At 50.3% G+C, this 20,992-nt stretch overlaps 2 protein-coding genes across 6 annotated transcripts in view; one reads left to right on the top strand and one right to left on the bottom strand.

Moving 5' to 3' along the window:
- Positions 1 to 1,064: 1,064 nt before the first annotated feature.
- NLE1 (notchless homolog 1) lies at positions 1,065 to 9,998 on the bottom strand. Of its 2 annotated transcripts, XM_072747703.1 has the most exons (13): positions 9,948 to 9,998; positions 9,717 to 9,860; positions 8,715 to 8,932; positions 8,051 to 8,130; positions 7,153 to 7,229; positions 6,917 to 7,014; positions 6,410 to 6,602; positions 5,562 to 5,697; positions 5,362 to 5,408; positions 3,441 to 3,643; positions 2,178 to 2,337; positions 1,999 to 2,069; positions 1,065 to 1,423 (listed from the first exon to the last, which is right to left on the bottom strand). In XM_072747703.1, exons 1-13 carry the CDS (start codon positions 9,972 to 9,974, stop codon positions 1,411 to 1,413), a joined length of 1,467 nt encoding a protein of 488 aa, XP_072603804.1. In that variant the 5' UTR covers positions 9,975 to 9,998; the 3' UTR covers positions 1,065 to 1,410. The 2 variants fall into 2 exon arrangements, with proteins under 2 accessions (XP_072603804.1, XP_072603805.1); XM_072747704.1 differs by lacking the exon at positions 8,715 to 8,932 and having other exon boundaries at positions 9,948 to 9,980.
- UNC45B (unc-45 myosin chaperone B) overlaps positions 9,322 to 20,992 on the top strand; it is a 33,685-nt gene continuing 22,014 nt past the window's right edge. The window contains exons 1-7 of one of the 4 annotated variants that reach the window (XM_072747702.1): positions 9,322 to 9,521; positions 10,928 to 11,052; positions 14,136 to 14,303; positions 14,811 to 14,847; positions 16,181 to 16,356; positions 17,557 to 17,646; positions 20,441 to 20,608. In XM_072747702.1, coding sequence (XP_072603803.1) covers positions 14,136 to 14,303; positions 14,811 to 14,847; positions 16,181 to 16,356; positions 17,557 to 17,646; positions 20,441 to 20,608 — 639 coding nt within the window. In that variant the 5' untranslated portion in view covers positions 9,322 to 9,521; positions 10,928 to 11,052. Of the gene's footprint in view, positions 9,522 to 10,927; positions 11,053 to 13,622; positions 13,760 to 14,041; positions 14,304 to 14,810; positions 14,848 to 16,180; positions 16,357 to 17,556; positions 17,647 to 20,440; positions 20,609 to 20,992 lie in introns of those variants that run through there. The other 3 variants (XM_025996134.2, XM_072747700.1, XM_072747701.1) reach the window with 3 other exon arrangements.

Genomic DNA, 20,992 nt, shown 5'->3' with positions numbered 1-20,992 from the left:
ACATCAGACTTCGGCCCTGGAAGGACAGAGTGCTCAGTTTGGGAGCACAGTCTGATTTGATCCTGGTTTTTCCTGGATGTGAGGGCATGGACAAACTGTTTAAGCTCCCTGGGCTAGTTCAGGGATGTAAGAACTCTAAAAGTATGACAGTGGGGTTACCTGAGGATCACATGAGCGCACAGCAGGACAAGTACCTCCACAGGGCACCCCCTTTACCTTCATGCAGTCTCACTGCAGGGACATGCAACAAGAGACCAAGAAGGACCAGTTGATATGCAAAATCCTGAGAGCACGGTGTAGGGAAGTGGTGGGGAGGAGGGGAGGAACGAGAGGTTAGAAATGCCGTGGGCCCTGAGCAATCCATACAAGGACAGTTTAGAATCCAACCTGGGAAGGTTGCCTGAGATTTGAAACAGAAAGTAGAGGCAGGATGGAAGGCAAGATATTGGTCAAAGGTCTGAGGACATCCAGTAAGGATTCCCTTCAATCGTGAAAGTCCTCATGGGCCAAAGACCCATCCTCCCATGTGAGGCCACACCCACTGCTGCTCCAACTCTCACCTCTGTGAGCTCTGGGACAGCTGTCACCTTCCGCTCTGTACCCCGAGCCCAGCACAGTGGTCGCTGCACTGTGGGGCCTCAAGAAGAGTGCTTCGTGTGAGAGGGGCTGAGGAAAGCAGCCCTCAAGCAGCTGGCCCACAGAACTCCCCGTGGTGATGAAGGTGGTCTTGACCTATGCTATCCAATGCAGTGAGGAGCCTGATGCTAGCCACACAGGATTGCATTCCTAGCCATATGGAATTCTTGGTAAACAGAGACAGCCACATGTGGCTAGGGTCTACCACACTGGATGGCACAGGCTCAGATTTTCCTCTGGCTACTACCCTATGGCTTTAGCCAGTCTCCCCTGCCCCAGCTGGCCTCTCCTCGTAGGCACAGGGGAAAGAGAAGAACGGCAACTTCCTGGTCAGTATGGATTTGGTGTTGCCCCGATGGAAGACATACACACTTAGCATAGTCCTCCGGTGGGCCTTGGGATTCTAGAACAAGGAACTACAACCCAAACACACAAAATATAAGTTATTTATTTGGTCACAGAATATAGGGCCTGACACTGAATAGAAAGAACATTTAGGAAAGGCGACGGGCTGGCAGCAGGGGTCCAGTTATTGCCTGCCACCATCCCTACCCCACCCCCGCCCCCGCCAGGTATAGAGTGATGGCCGAGGGCTGAGCTCAGTTATATTGTCCCATAAGCTCTCCTGCTCTGGGGAGGGACCCCACTGGGATCTGTCCAAGGACAGCAAACCATGCTGGTCTGCAGGGTTACCACCCTGGCCTTTCGTCTGTGTCCGGGCAGGCAGCTGGCAGCGGCAAGTCCAAGGAGGGGTCACACGGAACATAGGATTTCTCATCTTCTCCATCTGTGGAGAAGGGGGAGGGAATAGCAGGGGGAAAGGGAGGCTGCCATATAATCCCAGGAGCCCACTATAGGGAGAGCTTGGGGTTCACTCGGTCATTAAGAGCCTGGCTACCATCTCTGCTCTAGCTACCCACTCAGGCTTGGCATCCACTGCCTGCCCCGGCCAAGACCTCATCCCAGGGCCCACCAAGGTCATCCAGTAGCAAACAATGACAATTCTTCACAAGTACACGTGCTTCAGGTTCCCAAGTATGTTCATCTCTTATCTTTGATCTTCCTGTCTACTGAGGCTTGGTAACTCCCAGGAGGCAAGTGAACCACGCTCTCCAAGACTACACAGTGAAAGCCAGAGCCAGGACTGGAACTGAAAACTACCGCCTTGTGCTAGAGGGCCCCTGGGCTCACCCTCTGGAGAGCACCTATTCCCTGTAATTCCGCAGCCTTCCCTTTTAACCACCCAGAGAACCTGGTGCCACACTGTCTTAGGCCCCTGGAGAGCCCTCAGAATTCTCCACCAGAAGGGAAAGGTGCAAAGAGTGACCACCTTAAGGGCAAGAGAGCCAAGCACACACTCACATCCGGAGGCATTTGTCCTTCCCGCCACTTGCCACTCTCTGGCCATCTGGACTCCAGTCAACAGCATATACCTAAACCAAGGCAGGAGTTGGGGGAGGCAGGTCAGTAAGGAGGGTGGGAGGACAGGAGGGCCAGGCTTCACCACATGCCCCGCCTCTGTTCACAAGGGTTGGCCATACCTCATCTGCGTGGCCTGGCAGATCTGCTGCCAGCTTCTGGGCCTTCACATCCCATACCTTCAGCGTGCTGTCGCTGCTGCCACTGACCAGGAGCCGACTATCGGCTGACCAGGCGATCTGATACACAGCAGCCACGTGGCCACGTAGGGAAGCCAGGTACCTGGGCCAGGAAAAGGTGATGGTGGGTATTAGGTCTTCAAACATGTCTGAAGGGGCCCCTATGCCCACAGCGGTGATTCTCAACCTTAGCTACACATTAGGATTACGCGGGAACTTATACAAAATCTCACCGCCTAGCCCCCACCCCAGTGTGATCATTACCAAGGTTGTAACGATTTTGTACAACTTTTCCAAATAAGCGGCTTCTAGGGTGCCTCTTGCCAGGCCTCTGTACCTGGACAACTCTGCGTGACTTAGAATCCAATGCAGCCACCTGCCTAGCCCATCTGCCTGATATCCCCCAACACAAGCTGCCTGCTGACAAGTGCCATGGAATAACAGTGGGCTAGGCCCACCTGGAACTTTCAGATCAATACAAATTAGCTATGTCTATTTGGACAAGAGTTAGCCCCTCTGAGACTCAGTTTCCTTATCTTAAAGAAGAATGGAATGAGCTATTTCAAAGGCTGCTATATGGAAATCCACAATGGCTGAGACTGAGGTGCCCCTGTGGCCACCACAAAGGTTTCCCTTGCCCCTTTTCTCCTCTTGCCCATGCCCCTGCCTCTCCTCTAACCTATCAACCTCAAAGCCACGGTGCCTCATTACACCAGTGCTTCTCAGACCATAATGGGAGCAGGATCACCTGGTGAGCTTAATAAAATGCAGATTCTGATTCACAAGGTCTAGGGTGGGGCCCAAGGTTCTGCATTGCTAACAAGCTCCCAGATGATGCTGGCAGCTGCTGGTCTGTGGATCACACTTTGAGGAGGGCCAGGAAATGACTACCCCTCAAACCTACACTTCTGCCACATGCCTGGCCATCTTAAGATTATTTCTCTCCAAAAAAAAAAAAAAAAAAAAAAAGATTATTTCTCTCCTTTGATATGAAAGGAACTAGCATTTCAGTGCCATCTATTGCCAACCCTAAATATACCATTTCACTTAAACCTTGTAATGAAGCTGAGACACCTATTACAAAAGAGCAAACAAAGGCTCAGAATATCCAAATGCTTGCCAAGGCTATGTAGCCAATAAGTGGCAGAGCCAAGCTCCTCCCAGAGGACTAGGGCCTTTCTTCTCCCTCCCCACGCCCCCACTCACTTGCCCGTCCTGCCGTCCCACAGTTTGATGGATTTGTCGAAGGAAGCGCTGGCAATAATGCGGGAGTCAGGGGAGAAGAGCACCTGGTTGATGAGGGCTTGGTGTCCCGTCATCCGTGCAAGGGGCTTTTTGTCTTCTGCTGGGGACCACATGAATAAGGTGAAGTCATCTGAGCCAGACACCAGCCTCTCTGGGCCCTGGCCCTAGGAGAGGCAGAAAGCACACTGTGTTGGAGACTCTCTCAGACAGAAGAGCCTGACCTTGGCAGCAAACGCACCACTGATTACCCACCAGCACAGGAGCTAGCACTAGGAGAAATAAGGCCTGGCCAGCTATGAACTCAGATGGGACCCCTGGCAAATCACTTCCCCCAAAGGTAACTTTATGCAGATGAAATAATTTCTAATCATTGTACATAATTACAAAAAAAAAAAAAAAAAAGCAAGGTACAGAATCATGTATTTAAAAAGGGAAAGAGGAAAAAATAAAAAAAATAAAAAAATAAAATAAAAAGGGAAGGAGGGATGCCTGGGTGGCTTGGTGGTTGAGCGTCTGACTTCGGCTCCCAGGATCAAGTTCCACATCAGGCTCCCTGCAGGGAGCCTGCTTCTCCCTCTGCCTGTCTCTGCCTCTCTCTCTGTATCTCTCATGAATAAATAAATAAAATCTTAAAAAAAGAAAAAAAAAAGGGAGGAATTGGGGCTCCTGGGTGACTCAGTTGGTTAAGCAGCAGACTCTTGATTTCGATTCTGGTCATGATCTCAGGATCGTGGGGTTGAGCCCCGAGAAGGGCTCTATGCTGGACACACTTAAGATTCTCTCTCTCCCTCTGCAGCGCCCTCCCACTCTGCTCCTATTCTCTCTCTCAAAAGATTTTTCATGTGGGTTTGTATGCATATGTACGTATGAAGTCTTTGGAAGGAAACACAGGCTACTAGTAGCATGTTTTATTTATTTATTTTAAAGATTTTATTTATTTATTCATGAGAGACACAGGCAGAGGGAGAAGCAGGCTCCATGCAAGGAGCCCAATGTGGGACTTGATCCCGGGACTCCAGGATCACACCCTGAGCCAAAGGCAGGTGCTAAACTGCTGAGCCACCTAGGGATCCCCAGTAGCATACTTTTAGAAGAAATGAAAGGGCAACAGAAATGGGAGACTTTTTCACTATCTCCCTTTTTGTGTTCTTGGAACCTTAGACTATATGAATATGTTACTTTTATTTATTTATTTATTTTTTAAATTTTTTGAATATGTTACTTAAAAAAAAAAAAAGAAGGGTACCTGGGTGGCTCAGTTGGTTGAGCATCCAAATCTTGGTTTCAGCTCAGGTCATGATCTCAGGGTCGTGAGATCAAGCCCTGAGTCAGGCTCCATGATCAGTAAGGAGTCTAGTTGAGATTCTTTCTCCCCCCACACCCTTCACTCATGCTTGTTCTCTCTCCCTCTCAAATAAATGAATCTTAAAAAATAAAATAAGGGGTGCCTGGGTGGCTGGTTACATGTATGCCTTTGGCTTAGGTTGTGATCCCAGGGTCCTGGGACTAGGCCCTGGAATCAGGCCCCATGTCGGGCTCCCTGCTTAAAGGAGCCTGCTTCTCCCTCTCCTTCTGTCCCTTTCCACTTCTGTTTTTTCTCTTGCTCTCTCTCTCAAATAAATAAAATCTTAAAAAACAAAACAAAACAAAATAAAATAGAAAACTTAGTAAGTAGAAAGCAAATAAAACAAAATGATTAAAATGATCCCTATGCGTTAAGATTTTAGGACTGTAAACTGAATTATCATGAAGAACTTTCTGGAAAAGGAAAGTCTGAGCTGCAGCCAGAAGGTGGGAAGAGACTGGGTGTCTGCAAAATGTTTCAGGGACTAGTAAAGGATGAGTACAGAATTGGGCATGCTGGCGACTGGCACACACTCACCCGCACAAGGTTGTATCGCCTCAGAGCCCTGTCCTTCAACTCCTGCACTATAGCCAGGTACCGGAGGAGAGAGGAGATGATGAATGAGGCTGATTAGAAAATTTCACACCAACAGCAAATGTCCTGGCCCAGGTCCAAATCTTGCACATTAAGCTAGAGAAGTGGCCCCTTCCCCAGGCGGCCCTCTCCCATCCACTCACAGGATCCTTGGAGGTCTTGGGCATTGATCGAGGCCTCAGCTGGCTCAAAGGCACCTGTGCGCAGGGCGTAGTCAGTGCTGAGTGCCATGGTATTTACCCAGTGGCCATGGCCTTGCAGAGTCCGGCACAGCACACCCTAGGGCAGAGGGAGACAGGTCAGACATACCCCACTCTCCACCCTGGGGAACTGGTACTCCCAGGTTAGCCCCAGAAGACAGTGACGTGGGACTCAGAACCAGGATCCTCATTCACTGTGGTCTTAATCAAATCACCCCTCTGGGCTCAAGTCTCTCATATCTAAAATGAGCGAACTGGGGGGCACCCGGGTGCCTCAATCAGCAGGGCATCTGCATTCAGCTTGGGCCCTAATCTTGGAATCCAGGGACAGAGCCCTGCATCAGGCTCCCTGCTCAGTGAGGAGTCTGCTTCTCCCTCTGCCCCTCACCCTGCTCCTGTTCTCTCTTGCTCACTGTCTGTCAAATAAATAAATAAGATCTTTAAAAAAAAAATAAAATAAGATGAATGTACTAGGCCAGATCATGGTTTCTGAATTCCTGGAAAGGAAGTTAAATATGTGAGAATACATGGTACATGGGCTCCAGTCAAGTAAGTCTGGGATATGGCAGGTTCTATAAAGCTATCAGGCTTCCTACAGCAGGAGTTTCTGGACTGTGCTAATGAACACTAGAACCTCCACTATCATACAGCACCAACCACAGGACCCACCATTCTCGAAGCACCTCCCCTGACCTGGATCCCAGAACACACTGGCCAACATTCTTTCCAGCCCTGGCATCCCATGGCCTGAGATTTCCCCAGATTACTTTCCGGACCCTCCCGGCTCTTACATCATGAGGCCTCCAGACTTTGATGGTACGGTCCTGCGAGGCAGAGTAGAGAAGCCCGTCCCCTCCCCACCGGAGACAGGTGACTGACTGCGTGTGCCCGGTGAGGATGCGCTCACAGCGGCCTGCAGTTGTATCCCAGACCCGCACGCTGCCATCCTTGGAGCTGCTGGCCATGTAGCGGCATTCTGGGTTCCTGGAGAGGGGGAGATGGGGCCTCGCTTCTGGCCTGACAATGCCCACAGCACCTTCCCATGCTTAGCTCGAAGGCCAGGGACAGGGACTCGACGGCTTCCTGACCCCAAGGCTGAGCTGCATTGCAAGGTAGTTCTCATGCCCCATGACGAGCAGCCCCTGCCCCAAGCAGCAACAAGGGCTTGGAAGACCTTCCCCACTGCTTGCATGCCATTACTGTCAGTCAGGCTGGCCATCTTGCCCCCTGAGCAGGGGAGAGGACAGTTTTGAACCCCTATCTTCTTATTCCCCCCCAGCTCTATCAGTGCCACTTACGCATGGAGGGGCTCCCAACTCAGGCCTGTGATCCACTTGCTATGGCCGGCGAGGACCCTGCCCACCTGCTTCCCCGTGCTTGGGTCCCACAGGAGAATCTGAAGGACAAAAGTTTACTGAATAACCCTCCCTGAACTGTCCCTGGGCCCACCAAAGGTGCCTGCCCACTGCCTCCAACCCATCCTCCCCTCAAGATGACCCAGAACCCCTGCCTCATTACCCTGACTGCCACCTACCTGGCCATTCTTGCAGCCTGAGGCCAGTGTTTTGCCATCTGGGGACCAGGATATGCTAAGCACCCAGTGTCTGTGTCCTAGGAAAGCAGGGGAGGAAGAAGGAGGGAGCACATCTGTCTTTATTTTCAGAGCCTAGCAGTGCCTGGCACTCCTCAACTGGCCCTTGAATGAAAGAGCAGCTGAACAAAAGTAGAGAGGAGGCTTTCTAGGCAAAGGGAGAATCCACCCCAAGTGCAAAAGCCATGCATCCTGCTGTGTAGATCATACTTTCACTTTCTTTTTTACTTTCACTTTCTAATAATTCCTTACATGATACATGGTATCAAGTGTTTGTACACATGTCATTCCTTGTAATTCTGATAGCTCTGTGGTGCAGAGAAGGAATTATCCCTAATTTTTCAGATGATAAAACTGAAGCTTAGGGAGCATGCTCTACACACACAAGGTCACCCAGCTAGTGTGCAGTCCCCAGATCAGAAGCATCAGCACCAGCTGGGAACCTGAAATGCAAATTCTCAGGCAGCATCTCAGAACTAAGGAGACAAAAACTAGGGGTGGGCCCCAGCAATAAATATGTTAACAAGATTCTCAGGTGATTCTGATGCATGTTCAAGTGTGAGAACTAATGTGGTAGAGGCTGGATTTAAGCCAGGTCCTCCTTGCTACCAGCCAGTCAGCACAACCCGCAACCCCACACTGACACTCTGGTGCAGTCTCTGCTTGTTTGTAAGTGGCCAGCTGGGTTCAAAGGAGCAGTCTACCTAGAAGCAGGCAGCTGCTAACTGGCTGTGAAGGGCCTGAATCAGCTCTGAGCCTCCTCAGGAACTAAAGAGCTGAGTAAATGATCACGCACCCACCACTGGGTTAAGACCACCTGCAAAGCTAACTGCGTACTGACCCTGGCATGTGAAATGCGGTGTCTCGGTGCTGAGATCCCAGAAGCGCACAGTGGTGTCTCCGGAGCCACTGGCCAGGTACCTGGGGAAGAAGAGAGGCCACCTGATTTTTGCAGTGGGGACAAGGGGTAGGGCCTACACCAGAACACCGCATACATGCATTTCGGCTGCCTATTCAATTGTCTTCTGGGCACAGAATCTGAGGCTGGACTTTTCTCTCTTCCTTGAGAAGGAGAAATGTAACACTGATATCATCTGTGAGAAGACCTCAGGTGGTCTTTTCTCTCCTCTTCCTTTCTGACAGGAATGGCCACAGCTGTAATCAGGAATGAAGCTTCTCATTCTCCTCATACAATTGCAAAAAGCAAATAAAATTCAGTTTCACAGACGATGAATTAAGCAAGAAAGTGACTCGTCCAGGTCACACAGCTAGGAAGCTCACAGCTAAGGTCTCCTGAGATCAAGTCCAGGAAGGATTCTTCCAAGGTGGGTGTCTTTCAAGACCAAACCAAAGACCAAGGGAAGTCCCTTACCTTCAACTTAAGCCCAGAGCTCAGGTCTGTGATAAGCAGCCTGAGGCCCCATTGACTGTAACTTGGGGTGTTCTCCCCACCCAGCCAGAATGCACTCCCACACCCCACCCCATGATTCTGCGGCTGCCCTTACTTTCCTGTGGGGCTGAAGGCCACAGAAATGACTGCCTCACTGTGACCTTCCAAAGAGCTGGTGCAGCGAGTCACAGCACGGACCCTGAAGATGGCCTGGGGCTGGTAGATGATGTCAAGGACCTTCTCTGTCTCCACTGCCTGTGACTCCAGCGTCTTCCCCAGTGATGAAGTGATCTCAGCATCGTGGACATAGAAAGCCAGTGGCAAGGGATCCTCCTGGAGGGCAACGGCAAAGGGCAACTCCTCCATCAAAGGACAGGCAGGAGCACTCCCCACTGGGCTGTGGGCAGCTGAAACTTTGTTCTTTTCCACCACTGTCTGGGATACCCCACCATGCCCACTGCGGATACTTACACAGTACTTTAAAATCCTTTATCTGCATCTCACAACCACCCTGGGAGGTAGGCACTCATATTCTCGCTTGATAAATGATAAAACTGAGGCTCAGAGCAGCTAACTAATAACTAGCCCAACGTCCAATGTCCTATTGCTCAGGACTAAGTCGAGTGCTTCAAAAAGAAAGTTCAGGTCCTGAGTCCGTGTTAGTACACAGAACTGGACAGTATTTTTCTAAACCACCACGCCATGCCCTACAATGTGTAACAAGCATCCAAAAACAGCTGGCTGAAAGTGCAGACACTCACTGCCTGGCCCCAGTCTTGGTGTCAGTAAATCTGGGGTGGGGTCCAGGGTACGCTCGCCCCGCCAGAGGGCAGCATTTTGACAAACGCAGGCTTCGAGGAGCAAAGGGTTTTCAATCTGACATTTGGGTTCCAAGGCCACCATCGACCGCGGAGCATCGCAGGTAGGTCAGTGACCGCCCGTGGGTCACTCTGTAACACAGGGACGTCAACGAGGAGCTGCGCCGGGGAATTCGACGGTGCCTCAAGGCCTGGGAACGCGGTGCCGGCCTCTCTGCAGGTGGACCCCGGGCCCGGCGCCAGGCCCCCCCCCCCGCCCCTCCCCCCCGCGCGCCGGGACCCCCGCGGCCGCCGCTCACCTGGGCCAGCAGCGCGTGGCACACGAGCTGCAGCCGCTCGGGGGTGATGTCCACCGGCACGTCGAACGGGGAGCCCAGCAGCCGGCCGCCCTCATCCTGGAACTGCACCAGCAGCCGCTGCACGTCGCGCGCCGCCGCCTCGCCCTGCGCACGGACCCGCGGGGTCAGCCGCGCCGCCCGCCGGGGGAGGAGCCGGCCCCGCGCCCCGCGCCCCCGCCCGCACTCACGCACCCCCGCCGCCGCCACCGCCGCCGCCATCCCGGGTCCCCACGTGGAGGACAGAGAGCCCGGCGGGACAGAGCGCCGCCCTCGGGGCGGGGGGAGGGGCGGCCGCCCGCGACATCGCCCTCTGGTGCGGCGGAGGGCAAGTGTCACGCCCTCCCAGCGCCGCGCAGGGCACAGACAGCCTTTTGTTTCTGCAGAACAGGGATTCTGGCTCCACTTTATAGATGAGGAAGTCGAGGCTCTGAGAAGTTAATTGATTTCCCCCCAAAATCAGAGACAGGAGTGGCAGAAGACTAATTTGGCTTGGCTCTGGGCCGCAGCAGCCTGGCGGGCGGGCTTACAGAACCAGAGCCTGTTGGCTTGAAGGAAGAAATTAGTATTCTCTCCTTTTTTTTTTTTTTTTTTTTTTTAAGATTTTATTTATTCATGAGAGACACAGAGAGGCAGAGATATAGGCAGAGGGAGAAGCAGGCTCCCTGCAGGGAGCCTGTTGGGGGACTGGATCCCAGGACTGTAGGATCACAACTGGAGCCAAAGGCAGATGCTCAACCACTGAGCCATCCAGGTGTCCTGTTGTTTTTTTGTTTTTTTTTTTAAGATTTTATTTATTTATTCATGAGAGACACACACACACAGAGAGAGAGAGAGAGAGAGAGAGAGGCAGAGATACAGGCAGAGGGAGAAGCAGGCTCCATGCAGGGAGCCTGTTGGGGGACTGGATCCCAGGACTCCAGGATCAGGCCCTGGGCTGCAGGCCCACGCTCAACTGCTGAGCCACCCGGGTGTCCCATGTTATTCTTTTTTTAATGGATCAAATCAATTCATAATTCTTGAGTACAAAAGCAAAAAGTGTCTACAGTTTTCAACACTGTAAAGCAATAGCAACAATGATGAGAATGATAGCAACCTGTCAGGCATTGTTCTAGGTGCTTTACACATGTAACTCATTTAACCCTCACAAAAGCCCTACTGTCCCCACGTTACAGATGAAGAACTGAAGCAGAGACCGCCTAACATGAGAGCTCTTACCAGAAACCTGGGATCTTCCTTGGCAGCCCTCCCCACGTCCCGGCAGTCTCAAGCTCTGTCAGTCTGGCCTCCTTAACCTGTGGTGAGTCTGTTCTCTCCACCTCCTTTCTCACACTCTGGTCTGAGTCACCATGGTTGCCTACAACAGCCTCTTGACTTGCCTCCCTGTTTCCACTCTTGCCTCTTCCCATGCATCCTTCACACTGCAACCAGGGTGCTGTTTTCAAACCAAAGATCTGGTATGTCATTTTTCACCCTAAAGTCCTACAGTGGCTCCCATTATAAACATAACAAAATTCAAACTGCTTATAATGGTCCACTCAGCCTTACGTACCTCTCTAGCTACTCCTCTCTAAGATCAATTCTTCCAGCTTTATCTTAGTTCTTCCAAAGCATGACCCTTCTTGTGTCAGTGCTTTTGTCCTTGCAGATTTACCTGTCTGGAATTCTTATGGATTGAATTGTGTCCCTCTTCCCACCCCTACCCCCAATTCATAAGTTGAAGCCCTAACCTCCAGGGTGACTGTATTTGGAGACAGAGCCTATATGGGAGTAACAAAGAGATACCAGATATCTCTCCTTCTTTGTCTCTTTCTTTCTCTGCCCCATGCCTCCTTCTCACACAGAAAAGAGGCCATGTGAAGACAATGAAAAGGTGTCCATCTACAAGCCAGGAAGAGAAGCCTCCCTTTGGTCAGAAACCAAAGTTAATGGCACCTTGATCTTAAAATTTTAAACTCCAGAACTGTAAAAAAATACATTTCATTTATTCAAGCCATCCTGCCTGTGGCAGTTTGTTACAGTAGCCTGAGCAGACAAATACAGGAACAATTCCTTATTCTTCAGGTCTTGCCTGAAATATGTGTGTGTTCATTCAGCAAGTGTCTCTGTCAGATATTGTTCTAGGAACTCTATATGTATTAACTCATTTCATCATTTACTCAAGAAACCTTCTCTGAAACAATGCCATGTTTCCCTATTATGTGTTTTCAAAATATCCTGGTATTCTTCGTATTTAGAAATCACAGATCCAGGGACACCTGGGTGGCTCAACATTTTAGCTCCTACCGTTGGCCCAAGGGCGTGATTCTGGAGTCCCGGGATGGAGTCCCACATCAGGCTCCCTGCGTGGAGCCTGCTTTTCTCTCTGCCTATGTCTCTGCCTCTCACTCTCTCTGTGTGTCTCTCATGAATAAATAAATAAAATCTTAAAAAAGAGAGAGAGAGAAATCACAGATCCATGGAATTATCTCATCCATTCGTTCAATGAATATTGTTGAGCCCCTGCTATGTAACACTGTGATAGCCACTTGAAATATGTAAGTGAACAAAATAGACACAAATCCTTGCCTTCACATGTGCGGGGAAGGGAGTGGAATGGGGGTAAGTGAAGAAGAACATTAGCATGGAGACACTATTCATCCATCCATTAATTAATTGAGGAAACCTGCATCGGGCACTGACTGCTGTGTTCTGTGTCAGGGAAGGTCAAACTGCATGAGATGATGTCCTTGCCCTCTGGGAGGGAGCTCACAACCCAGGCTTGGAGACGTTGGAAGGACTCCAACGTCAAATAGGACTCAGGAACCCTCAGTTAGATGGGGAGAAACAAGTCCTTCCCTAGGGAAGACGTGTTCTGGTGGTGGAAATAGTTTTTGTCCTTGGAAGACCCCCTTCTTTTTATTTTAATTTTATTTACTTATCTCAGAGAGAAAGCACAAGCAAGGAGGAAAAGCAGAGGGAGAGGGAGAAGGAGACTCCCCACTGAGCAGAGAGCCCCGCTCAGGTCTCCATCCCGGGACCCTGGAATCGTGACCTGAGCCGAAGACAGACGCTTAACTGAGTGAACCACCCAGGTGCCCCCAGGAAGACCTCCTTCTGATGTGGGAGGCTCAGGTTGTCCCAGGGGAATCCCCATGCAGATGAGGGTACAAGTCCTTGGGCTCGGGGAATTCAGGGACTGACCCAGCTCTTGCCCAAGGACAAGACTATAGCCCGGTGGGGGATATGCAGAGCTCATCCTCAGGGAGCTCCCAGTTGGATGGGGGAGGCAGGCTTAATGCATTCACTCCACATAGATGGTAGATGCAGGAGAAGGTATACACACTGAAACAAAGCACCTGCTTACACTAAACTGAGCCTGCAAGCCCCTTGGTCTTTGTGAAAAGGAAGGACCTTTTCAACAGTGAGTGCCATAAGGGTAGGGGACATTTGGGTAAGTGGAAGAGGGGAAGGAACTCTTCTCCCTTCTTCCAACCCTCCTCCCTCCGGAAAGGCATTTCTGGAAGTCTCCAGTTGGTCCTGGACCTGGGCAGCTGCTCTGTCTAAGTCTGCCAGCCCCTCAGCTGTCACTTTGCTCCTAAAATAGCAGGGGTTGGGGGGAGAGAAGAGGTTGTTTATCTGGGGTGGAGGGGGAGAAGGGGCATTATAGCTGTGCCTTGCGGGGGTGCAGGTCCTCCCTCCTTTCTGGATCTTTCTCTCACTCTTTGTGGTATGAGGGCCTGAGTCCAGGACTGCCCCTGAACAGGACGCTGGGGCAGAGGTTAGTCAGCGCTTCCACGTGGTAATGACTGTCCAGTCTGGGGAGGGGGAGGGCCGTGAGTATCAATGACAGACTCCAGGGCCACCTGCCCCTGTGGCCAAATATGGTCTGGAGCCACTGTCAGGGAAGATAAAGCCTCTTGGGTGGGGGAGGGGGTAGACTAAGGCTTGGTGTCCGGGTGTTCACAGGGGAGCTCCGCAGAGCAGCATCACAGGAGGACAGACCAGGAGCACTGTCCTCTAAGAAAGTGAGCCCCCCAGGAGGGTTCCTCAGACCCGGGAGGGAGAAGCCCCCCACCCCGCCTGCATGGAGAAAAACTTTTAAGGCTGGCAGTGAGAATCCAGGTCTTCGGCATGGTGGCTTCACCTGTCCAGCTGGGAGGGACGGAGAGGGAGGCACAGAGACTCTTAAGACTACCTCAGTCATGCTATTCTCCAAGCAAATGCTATAAAGTCCTTCTGGGTAATGGGTTTGGGAGTGTTGGTGGTGGGTCCTTTCCACGCAGAACTTTCACCTTCCATCCCGGTAGGAGGAGACCCTGGAGCTCCAGACCTCAGGCCAGGAGTCCAGCTCTAGGTCTGGAGTGAGGGACTGGCCAGACAGAGCTGCTCCTGTCCTGACAGATGGCAGAGGCAGAAGCTGTGCAGCTGAAGGAGGAAGGGAATCGGCATTTCCAGCTCCAGGACTACAAGGCTGCAACGAAGAGCTACAGCCAGGCCCTGAAGCTGACCAAGGATAAGGCCCTGCTGGCCACGCTCTATAGGAACCGGGCAGCCTGTGGCCTGAAAACGGTCTGGAGCGGGCAGGGCGGGAAGCTGAGGGCCAGGGCTGGGAGGCAGGGGTGTGGAAGCAGCCCCCCATCCTGATGGGCCTCATCATTGTTCCAACCTTGACTCCTGAACCCCACTCCTGCCTGACCCACTCTTCCGGGAGACAGAAACTCCTTCAGGTGGGAGTCAGCCTAATGGGCACTGGCAACATGCCAGGGCTGTTTAGATGTTATTTCGCAGCATCTTATTCACAGCCCAGTTAGCTGCTGTTTCATGCCCCTATCGCAGATGACAAGCTCAGGGCTCAAAGGGCTCAGTAACTTGCCAAGATCTCCTGGGTAATTAGCAGCGGAGCCTGGGTTCAAACCCAAGCATTTGCCTAATGCCAGAGCTCATCCACTCTTCCATGCCCAGCGAGGGGCCCGCCCTTGGGCCCTTGACAGCCGGCAGCTCCCCACCAAACCTTCTCTGGCTGCCTCTGCCTGGACCCACTTTGACCCTGGCTCCTACTTCATCTCCCTTCCTCAGGAGAGCTACGTTCAGGCGGCTTCAGATGCCTCAAGAGGTGAGTGCCCCTCCCCCAGGCTCTCCCCACCCCTACCCCAGCATCCCTGTTTTGTCTAAGAGGCTCTTTGTCAATTGAAGGAATTACAGATTGTGTAAATGCCATCCTAGGCGTTGTAGGCAGGGCTTCCAGTGTCCAGAGAAGCCATCCCTAGATAGCATTTTTACAACTTGCTTTATGTATTAAATTGTAAGTCGAGGGAGATTCTTTTGTGAAAAGATGTTTCCAAAAATCCTTATGTCATGGTAAAGATACACCCTCTTCCGTTGTAAATTAGGATGTGTTCCTCCTGCAACTCCCAGGACCAGAGCATCAGCCCAGTCCACTCTGTGGGGTTGGGCTCCCTAAGGGGAGGAGGGGGGCAGTAGCCCATTCCACAGGGACTAGGAAGAAGTGAACATTAACATTAACGACAACCACAAAAACCTTTAAACTTAACTTTAACTTCACCTTAGACTTAAACTTTAGGAAATGTTGGCTTAGGTCCATGATCAAAATGAGAAAACTTCTCTTGGCTGCAGGTGTTGGGTTCTGCTCTGATTACTATTTTTAAGGAGAAACCGAGGTAGTCTGAAGTGAGTTCAGAAGGGAGGGAACCAGCTGAAAATACATCCTGTGAAAAGTGGGTTGAGGAAGTGGCAATATTTAGCTCGGGGAAGGCAATTCCCAGGTGGGATAGAGAGCTGCTTTCAAATACCTAAGCTGTCTTCAAATATCTAAAAGACTGTCACAAGGAAGAAGGATTGGATTTCATCTCTGGGGTTCCAGGGCTGAATTTAGGATAAAAGGACAAAGTTATAGAGGGAAGGGGGAAGGGTTGTCTTGTTGAAGCTGCTTGGCTGCCTTGAGAAGGAGGGAGCTCAGGATTCCTGGGTGGCGCAGCGGTTTAGTGCCTGCCTTTGGCCCAGGGTGCGATCCTGGAGACCCGGGATCGAATCCCACGTCGGGCTCCCGTTGCATGGAGCCTGCTTCTCCCTCTGCCTGTGTCTCTGCCTCTCTCTCTCTCTCTGATGTGACTATCATAAATAAATTTAAAAAAAAAAAGAAGGAGGGAGCTCCCCACTGCTGGAGGTATGAAGTCCCCATTGGATGAGCACTTGGCTGAGATCATGATGTAGCAGAAACTGAAGCATCAGGAGCTAGATGAGATGACCCTTAAGTTCCCTTCCGACCTTGAGGCTATGATTCTTACTGCCTCCCTGACAAAGAAGAGCCTTGGGCCAGATAGTCTACGTTGGTGGATAATTTCCACTGAAGATAGAGAAGCAGGGGCAGGGACGTGAGGAAGGTGGTCTGCAGCCCAGGCCTCTGAGGCCCTGCCTCCCCTCGATAGCTATTGACATCAACTCCTCGGACATCAAGGCTCTGTATCGGCGATGCCAGGCACTGGAGCACCTGGGAAAGTTGGATCAGGCCTTCAAGGATGTGCAGCGCTGTGCTACCCTCGAGCCACGGAACCAAAACTTCCAGGAGACGCTGAGGAGGCTCAACACCAGCATCCAAGAGAAGGTGAGCTGGACCCCTTCCCACAAGCCTCAGTCTGCCTCCCCCCACCCCTACTGGGGATAAGTTAGGGAAGCAGGACACCAGGGGAGGTCTAACATTTCCTCCACATTCTTGGATGGAATGAACACATGACATAGGGTGGCACCATAGAATAGCCAGGCAGATGTGCCCATCTTTGAATGATCAGAGATGCTTGTTGAAGGGCACAGGCTAGCCAGAGCTAGAACATGGGTCTCTTAAATTTCAGATGGAGGCTTAAAAAAAATAACCTTCTATGTATGCAACATGACCTTCCTTTCTTTCTAGGAGAGCAGAGGCAGCATTGAGGAGAGGGTATTGCAAATGGAGTGGGGTGGAGAGAACTTGGATCAGAGGTATCCTGCATCCTAGCCCTGGCTTAGGTACCAGTTTTCTAAGGAATCCCTTAGGGTGTCAGTTCCCTTTCTGCAAGAGCAGGAGGGTAGATGATCACTAAGCTCCTTACTCCAAGACTCAGTAACTTCTCTGTGCCTGGGGCAGCTCCATGGTGGGACAACAGCACACTGTCCAGAGTGTAGACTCCAGGGCTGTGTAAACAAACCGAGGAGTGACCCAAGAAGGAGTGGCAAATGAGAGACCCCCCTAGGAGGAAATGAACCCAGGATGGAAATAGGCAGGACCATAGACCAGCAGAACAAAGTAGTGGGAAGTACAGAGGAGCTGGCAAATTGGGGGTGGGTGGGAGGGGCAGTGTGTGATGATCAGTTAGGTCATTTTATGCTAGATTCAGAGCACTGGGGTTGGGGTTGAGGGGATGAGGGATGAGATATCCAAACATAATGGTTTTAATCTGTGTAAAGAGATGCTTGAAAATTGCTTTAGGCTTCTGGTCCTAGACACCTAATTCTGTTTTAGCCAGTGTTTAAGTATGTAACAGCTAATTATTAACTAGACTGCAAAATTGGGGTGATAATCTATAGCCTTCCAAGACCTGTGATGACCACATGGGATAGCGAACTTAAGTAGACTGTAAGCCTTGATTTTGTTCACCATTCTGTCCGCAGCATCTGCAAGAGTGACTGACGCATAATAGCTGTTCAGTAAATGTTTGTGGGATGAATGAGTAACAGTGTTGGGGCCCCGAGGAGATACCCTAATATTTGCTAAGCCGCCCGAAATGCGGACCCTGCCTGCCTCCTTCCCCACTCCCTCCTCTCTCCTCAGCTCCGTGTGCAGTTTTCCACGGACTCCAGGGTACAGAAGATGTTCGAGATCCTCCTGGATGAAAGCAGTGATGCTGACAAGCTGGAGAAGGTGAGTGCTGGGCAACGGGCTGGCCAGCAGAGGGCGGACTCGGGACACCCACCCCCGTATTTGTACTTCCGCTGCAGGCCTTGCCCCTATCTCTGGACAGAGACAGTCCTCCTAACTCAACCTCCCCCGTCCACTGCCTGCGGGAGGGGGAGGAGGGCAACCCCTTGGAGAAAATGAACACAAGGAGGCCAGAGGTTATGCACTTTGGAAAATACCCTAATCCTGGCTATAAGGGCCAGGACTAGAGTGAGACCAATGAGGAGAGAGTCATGCAGCAGGATCGGAGTCTTTACTTAAATTTTTGATATTTTGTTCATCATGGATTTTTTTCTTTTTTTGCATTGCATTGATTTTGATATTTTAAAAAATTGCATTATATATTATTTATCTTGATTGCTGAGGTTTTCGGTGTCCCTGTAAATTTTGCACCCAAGGCAAGTGCCTCACTTGCCATACTGTTGTTTCTACCCTGAGGTTAAAAATGGCTTGTTAAGATATATTACATTTCATTATAAAATATCACAAAACTTCATCCTGAAATATGAAAATATTTGGTCATAATACTACCCTCTTTTTTTTTTTTTTTTTTAAGATTTTATTTATTTGCTCATGAGAGACACACGGAGAGAGAGAGGCAGAGACACAGGCAGAGGGAGAAGCAGGCTCCATGCACCGGGAGCCCCACATGGGACTTGATCCTGGGTCTCCAGGATCACGCCCTGGGCTGAAGGTGGCGCTAAACTGCTGAGCCACCGGGGCTGCCCATAATACCACACTCTTAACCAAATTTGTTGTCTTTTTTCTTTCTTTTTTTAAAATGTTCCCTTCTGGTCTTTCTTCACAGGAGATGCCTGGGGAATTTTTGTTAGTTTTATGGTCAGTAAACGATACGCAAATACCTTTTATAACAAACTGTTGTGAGGACATAAGGAGTTGTTATTGATAAATGCACCTGGACAAGTACAAAGCCCTTGACCGGTAGAGTGATGATGGTTCTGGTGATACTTGCCTGGGATTTTCTCATCAGCCTCCTCCAGCATCATTCCTTCTCTATTTGTTGACTTTCTCCTTCTCTTGCCTCATGAGTTTTTTCCCCCAACCCCAGCTTTTCAGGTTCCCCCCAGACCTCCTCTCCTGATCTGGAGCCATTTAGGGCATATGTATCCTTAAGGCTTTAGGGTGGGAAGACATTGAGGAACTTTTTTTTTTTTTTTTTTTTAGATTTTTACTTATTTATTCATGAGACACACAAAGAGGCAGAGACATAGGGAGAGGAAGAAGCAGGCTCCCTCTGGGAGAAGCAGGCTCCCCCTGGGATGCGGGACTCCATCCCAGGACCTGGGGACTACGCCCTGCGCCAAAGGCAGATGCTCAACCCTGAGTCACCCAGGTGTCCCAACATTGGAGAACTTTCTAGCTTAACTGCCTAATTTTGGAATCTGGGATGCAGAGAGCTGCCATGACTTGCCTGAGGTCATACAGCTAGCATGTAGCAGAATCAGTACTCATACTTAGGACCTTCAAGACCCATCTCTTGCTCTCTCTGCCTACCATTTTCCACCTTCCTGAGAACCCCTGTAACTTCAGATTGCCCTGAACAGATAAACAAACAAACCCCAAATGCCAAAACCATATTCAAGAGAAATTTTTAAAGAAAAATAATTCTCCATGAAGGAGCACTTGGGTGGCTCAGTTGGTTAAGCATCTGTCTTCAGCTCAGGTCATGATCTCAGGGTCCTGGCATGGAATCCAGTGTTGGGCTCCCTGCTGAGCAGAGAGTCTGCTACTCCCTCTGCCTGCTGTTCCCTCCTGCTGCTGCAGCCTCTCTCATAAATAAATAAATAAATAAATAAATAAATGAATAAATAAATGCTTAAAAAATTCTCCAAATAAAAACACTTCTACTCTGTTAAAAGATAAACTGAGGCATATTAATAATTTTAAGAGTTTATTTGGGCAAAATGGATTTGGGTAGCACCAAAACAGGACGTGGTTAGGAGCTCTCTACCCACAGGAACTGGGGGAAAGACTTTTAGAAAAGAGGTGGACACAAAGCCACAAAATTATTTGATTGGCTATAGCTTAAGCAGTTACATTATTTGGGAAAGCCTAGTTGGCTGTGATTGGTTGTTCTTAAGTTTTAATTTTTTAAAAAGATTTTATTTATTTATTCATGAGAGAGAGAGAGAGAGACCTCGGCAGAGGGAGAAACAGGGTCCATGCAGGAAGCCCAACATGGGACTCGATCATGCCCTGAGCCAAAGGCAGACGCCTAACCGCTGAGCCACCCACCCAGGCATCCCTAAGTTTTGATTTCTTAACTGGGAGGCATTGCAGACTTAGGTTTGGGTTTGCTTACATTAGCTGCTACGGCATTAAAGCCACTCAGTCTAATGCCCTCCTTGTTTAGTTCACTTAACACTTTGATACCTTTTGGTAGTCCTTATCTATAAGCAAATATACACAGTTTTGTTTTCATGTAAGTGCAATCAGAGTGAACCTCCTATTTGGATTCTGCTTACCAGTGTTTTTTCCCAAGTTGCTGGGTAATCTTTTTATTTATGACTTCAGTGGCTGATACATTTCATTGAACTGGCCTCTGTATAAGTTACTTTGTTTCTTCTTTTGAATCATGTTCTTGGGCCACATCTCCAGGAGTAGGACTATAGGGAAAGAATCCAGTATAGAGATGTTTTGAAAATCCAGTCCTTAGGCCAGCCCCTGCCCTGGCCCCTGGCCAAGACCTTGGCAGCCATGCCTCCTCCATGACCCTTGTTGTATCCTCCCTCTCCAGGCCGCCAACAACCTCATCGTCCTAGGGCGAGAAGAAGCAGGGGCTGAGAGGATCTTCCAAAACAATGGAGTGGCCCTGCTGCTGCAGCTTGTGGACACCAAGAGGCCTGAGCTGGTGCTAGCTGCTGTGCGGACCCTGTCGGGCATGTGTAGTGGCCACCGAGCTCGGGTGAGGGCCTGAGTGTCAGGCTGAGGGTGACATGTGGGCAGGGAGCAGGTGGCATAAGTAGACCCTAATACAAAGTCTAAACTGTCCTTTGCTGATTGCAAAGGCTGTGATAGTTTGCATTTTATCATATAAATCTTCCAAACCCAGTGTGTATTTTACACCTTAAGCACACCACAATGTGGGACTCACCACACTGCAAGTCCTCAGTGGCCCCATATGGCAAATGGTTCCTATATTGGACAGCCCAGCTTTAAACTGGAAAGAGTTTAAAGAGGCATGGCTAGTGTCAAGGGCCTTCCCAGACCAGAGGCCCCAGGAGGCACTGGCTGCCTGGGCGTATTTCCCTGCTGGAGAGGGAGGATGGGGCTGGTTGTCACCCACTTC

Source organism: Vulpes vulpes, chromosome 2 (assembly GCF_048418805.1).
Source record: "Vulpes vulpes isolate BD-2025 chromosome 2, VulVul3, whole genome shotgun sequence".
In the NCBI taxonomy this organism is placed as follows: domain Eukaryota; kingdom Metazoa; phylum Chordata; class Mammalia; order Carnivora; family Canidae; genus Vulpes; species Vulpes vulpes.
Note: the sequence above shows the minus strand (reverse complement) of the source record. Positions and strands in the feature narration are given on the sequence as shown.

Coding starts and splice junctions, on each gene's coding strand:
- NLE1 (XM_072747703.1), bottom strand. CDS start 9,974: ATGGCGGCGGCGGTGGCGGCGGCGGGG. Junction 9,861..9,947: donor CGGCGGTGGCGGCGGCGGGG/GTGCGTGAGTGC, acceptor GTCCGTGCGCAG/GGCGAGGCGGCGGCGCGCGA. Junction 2,070..2,177: donor TGCCAGGCCACGCAGATGAG/GTATGGCCAACC, acceptor GCCTTGGTTTAG/GTATATGCTGTTGACTGGAG.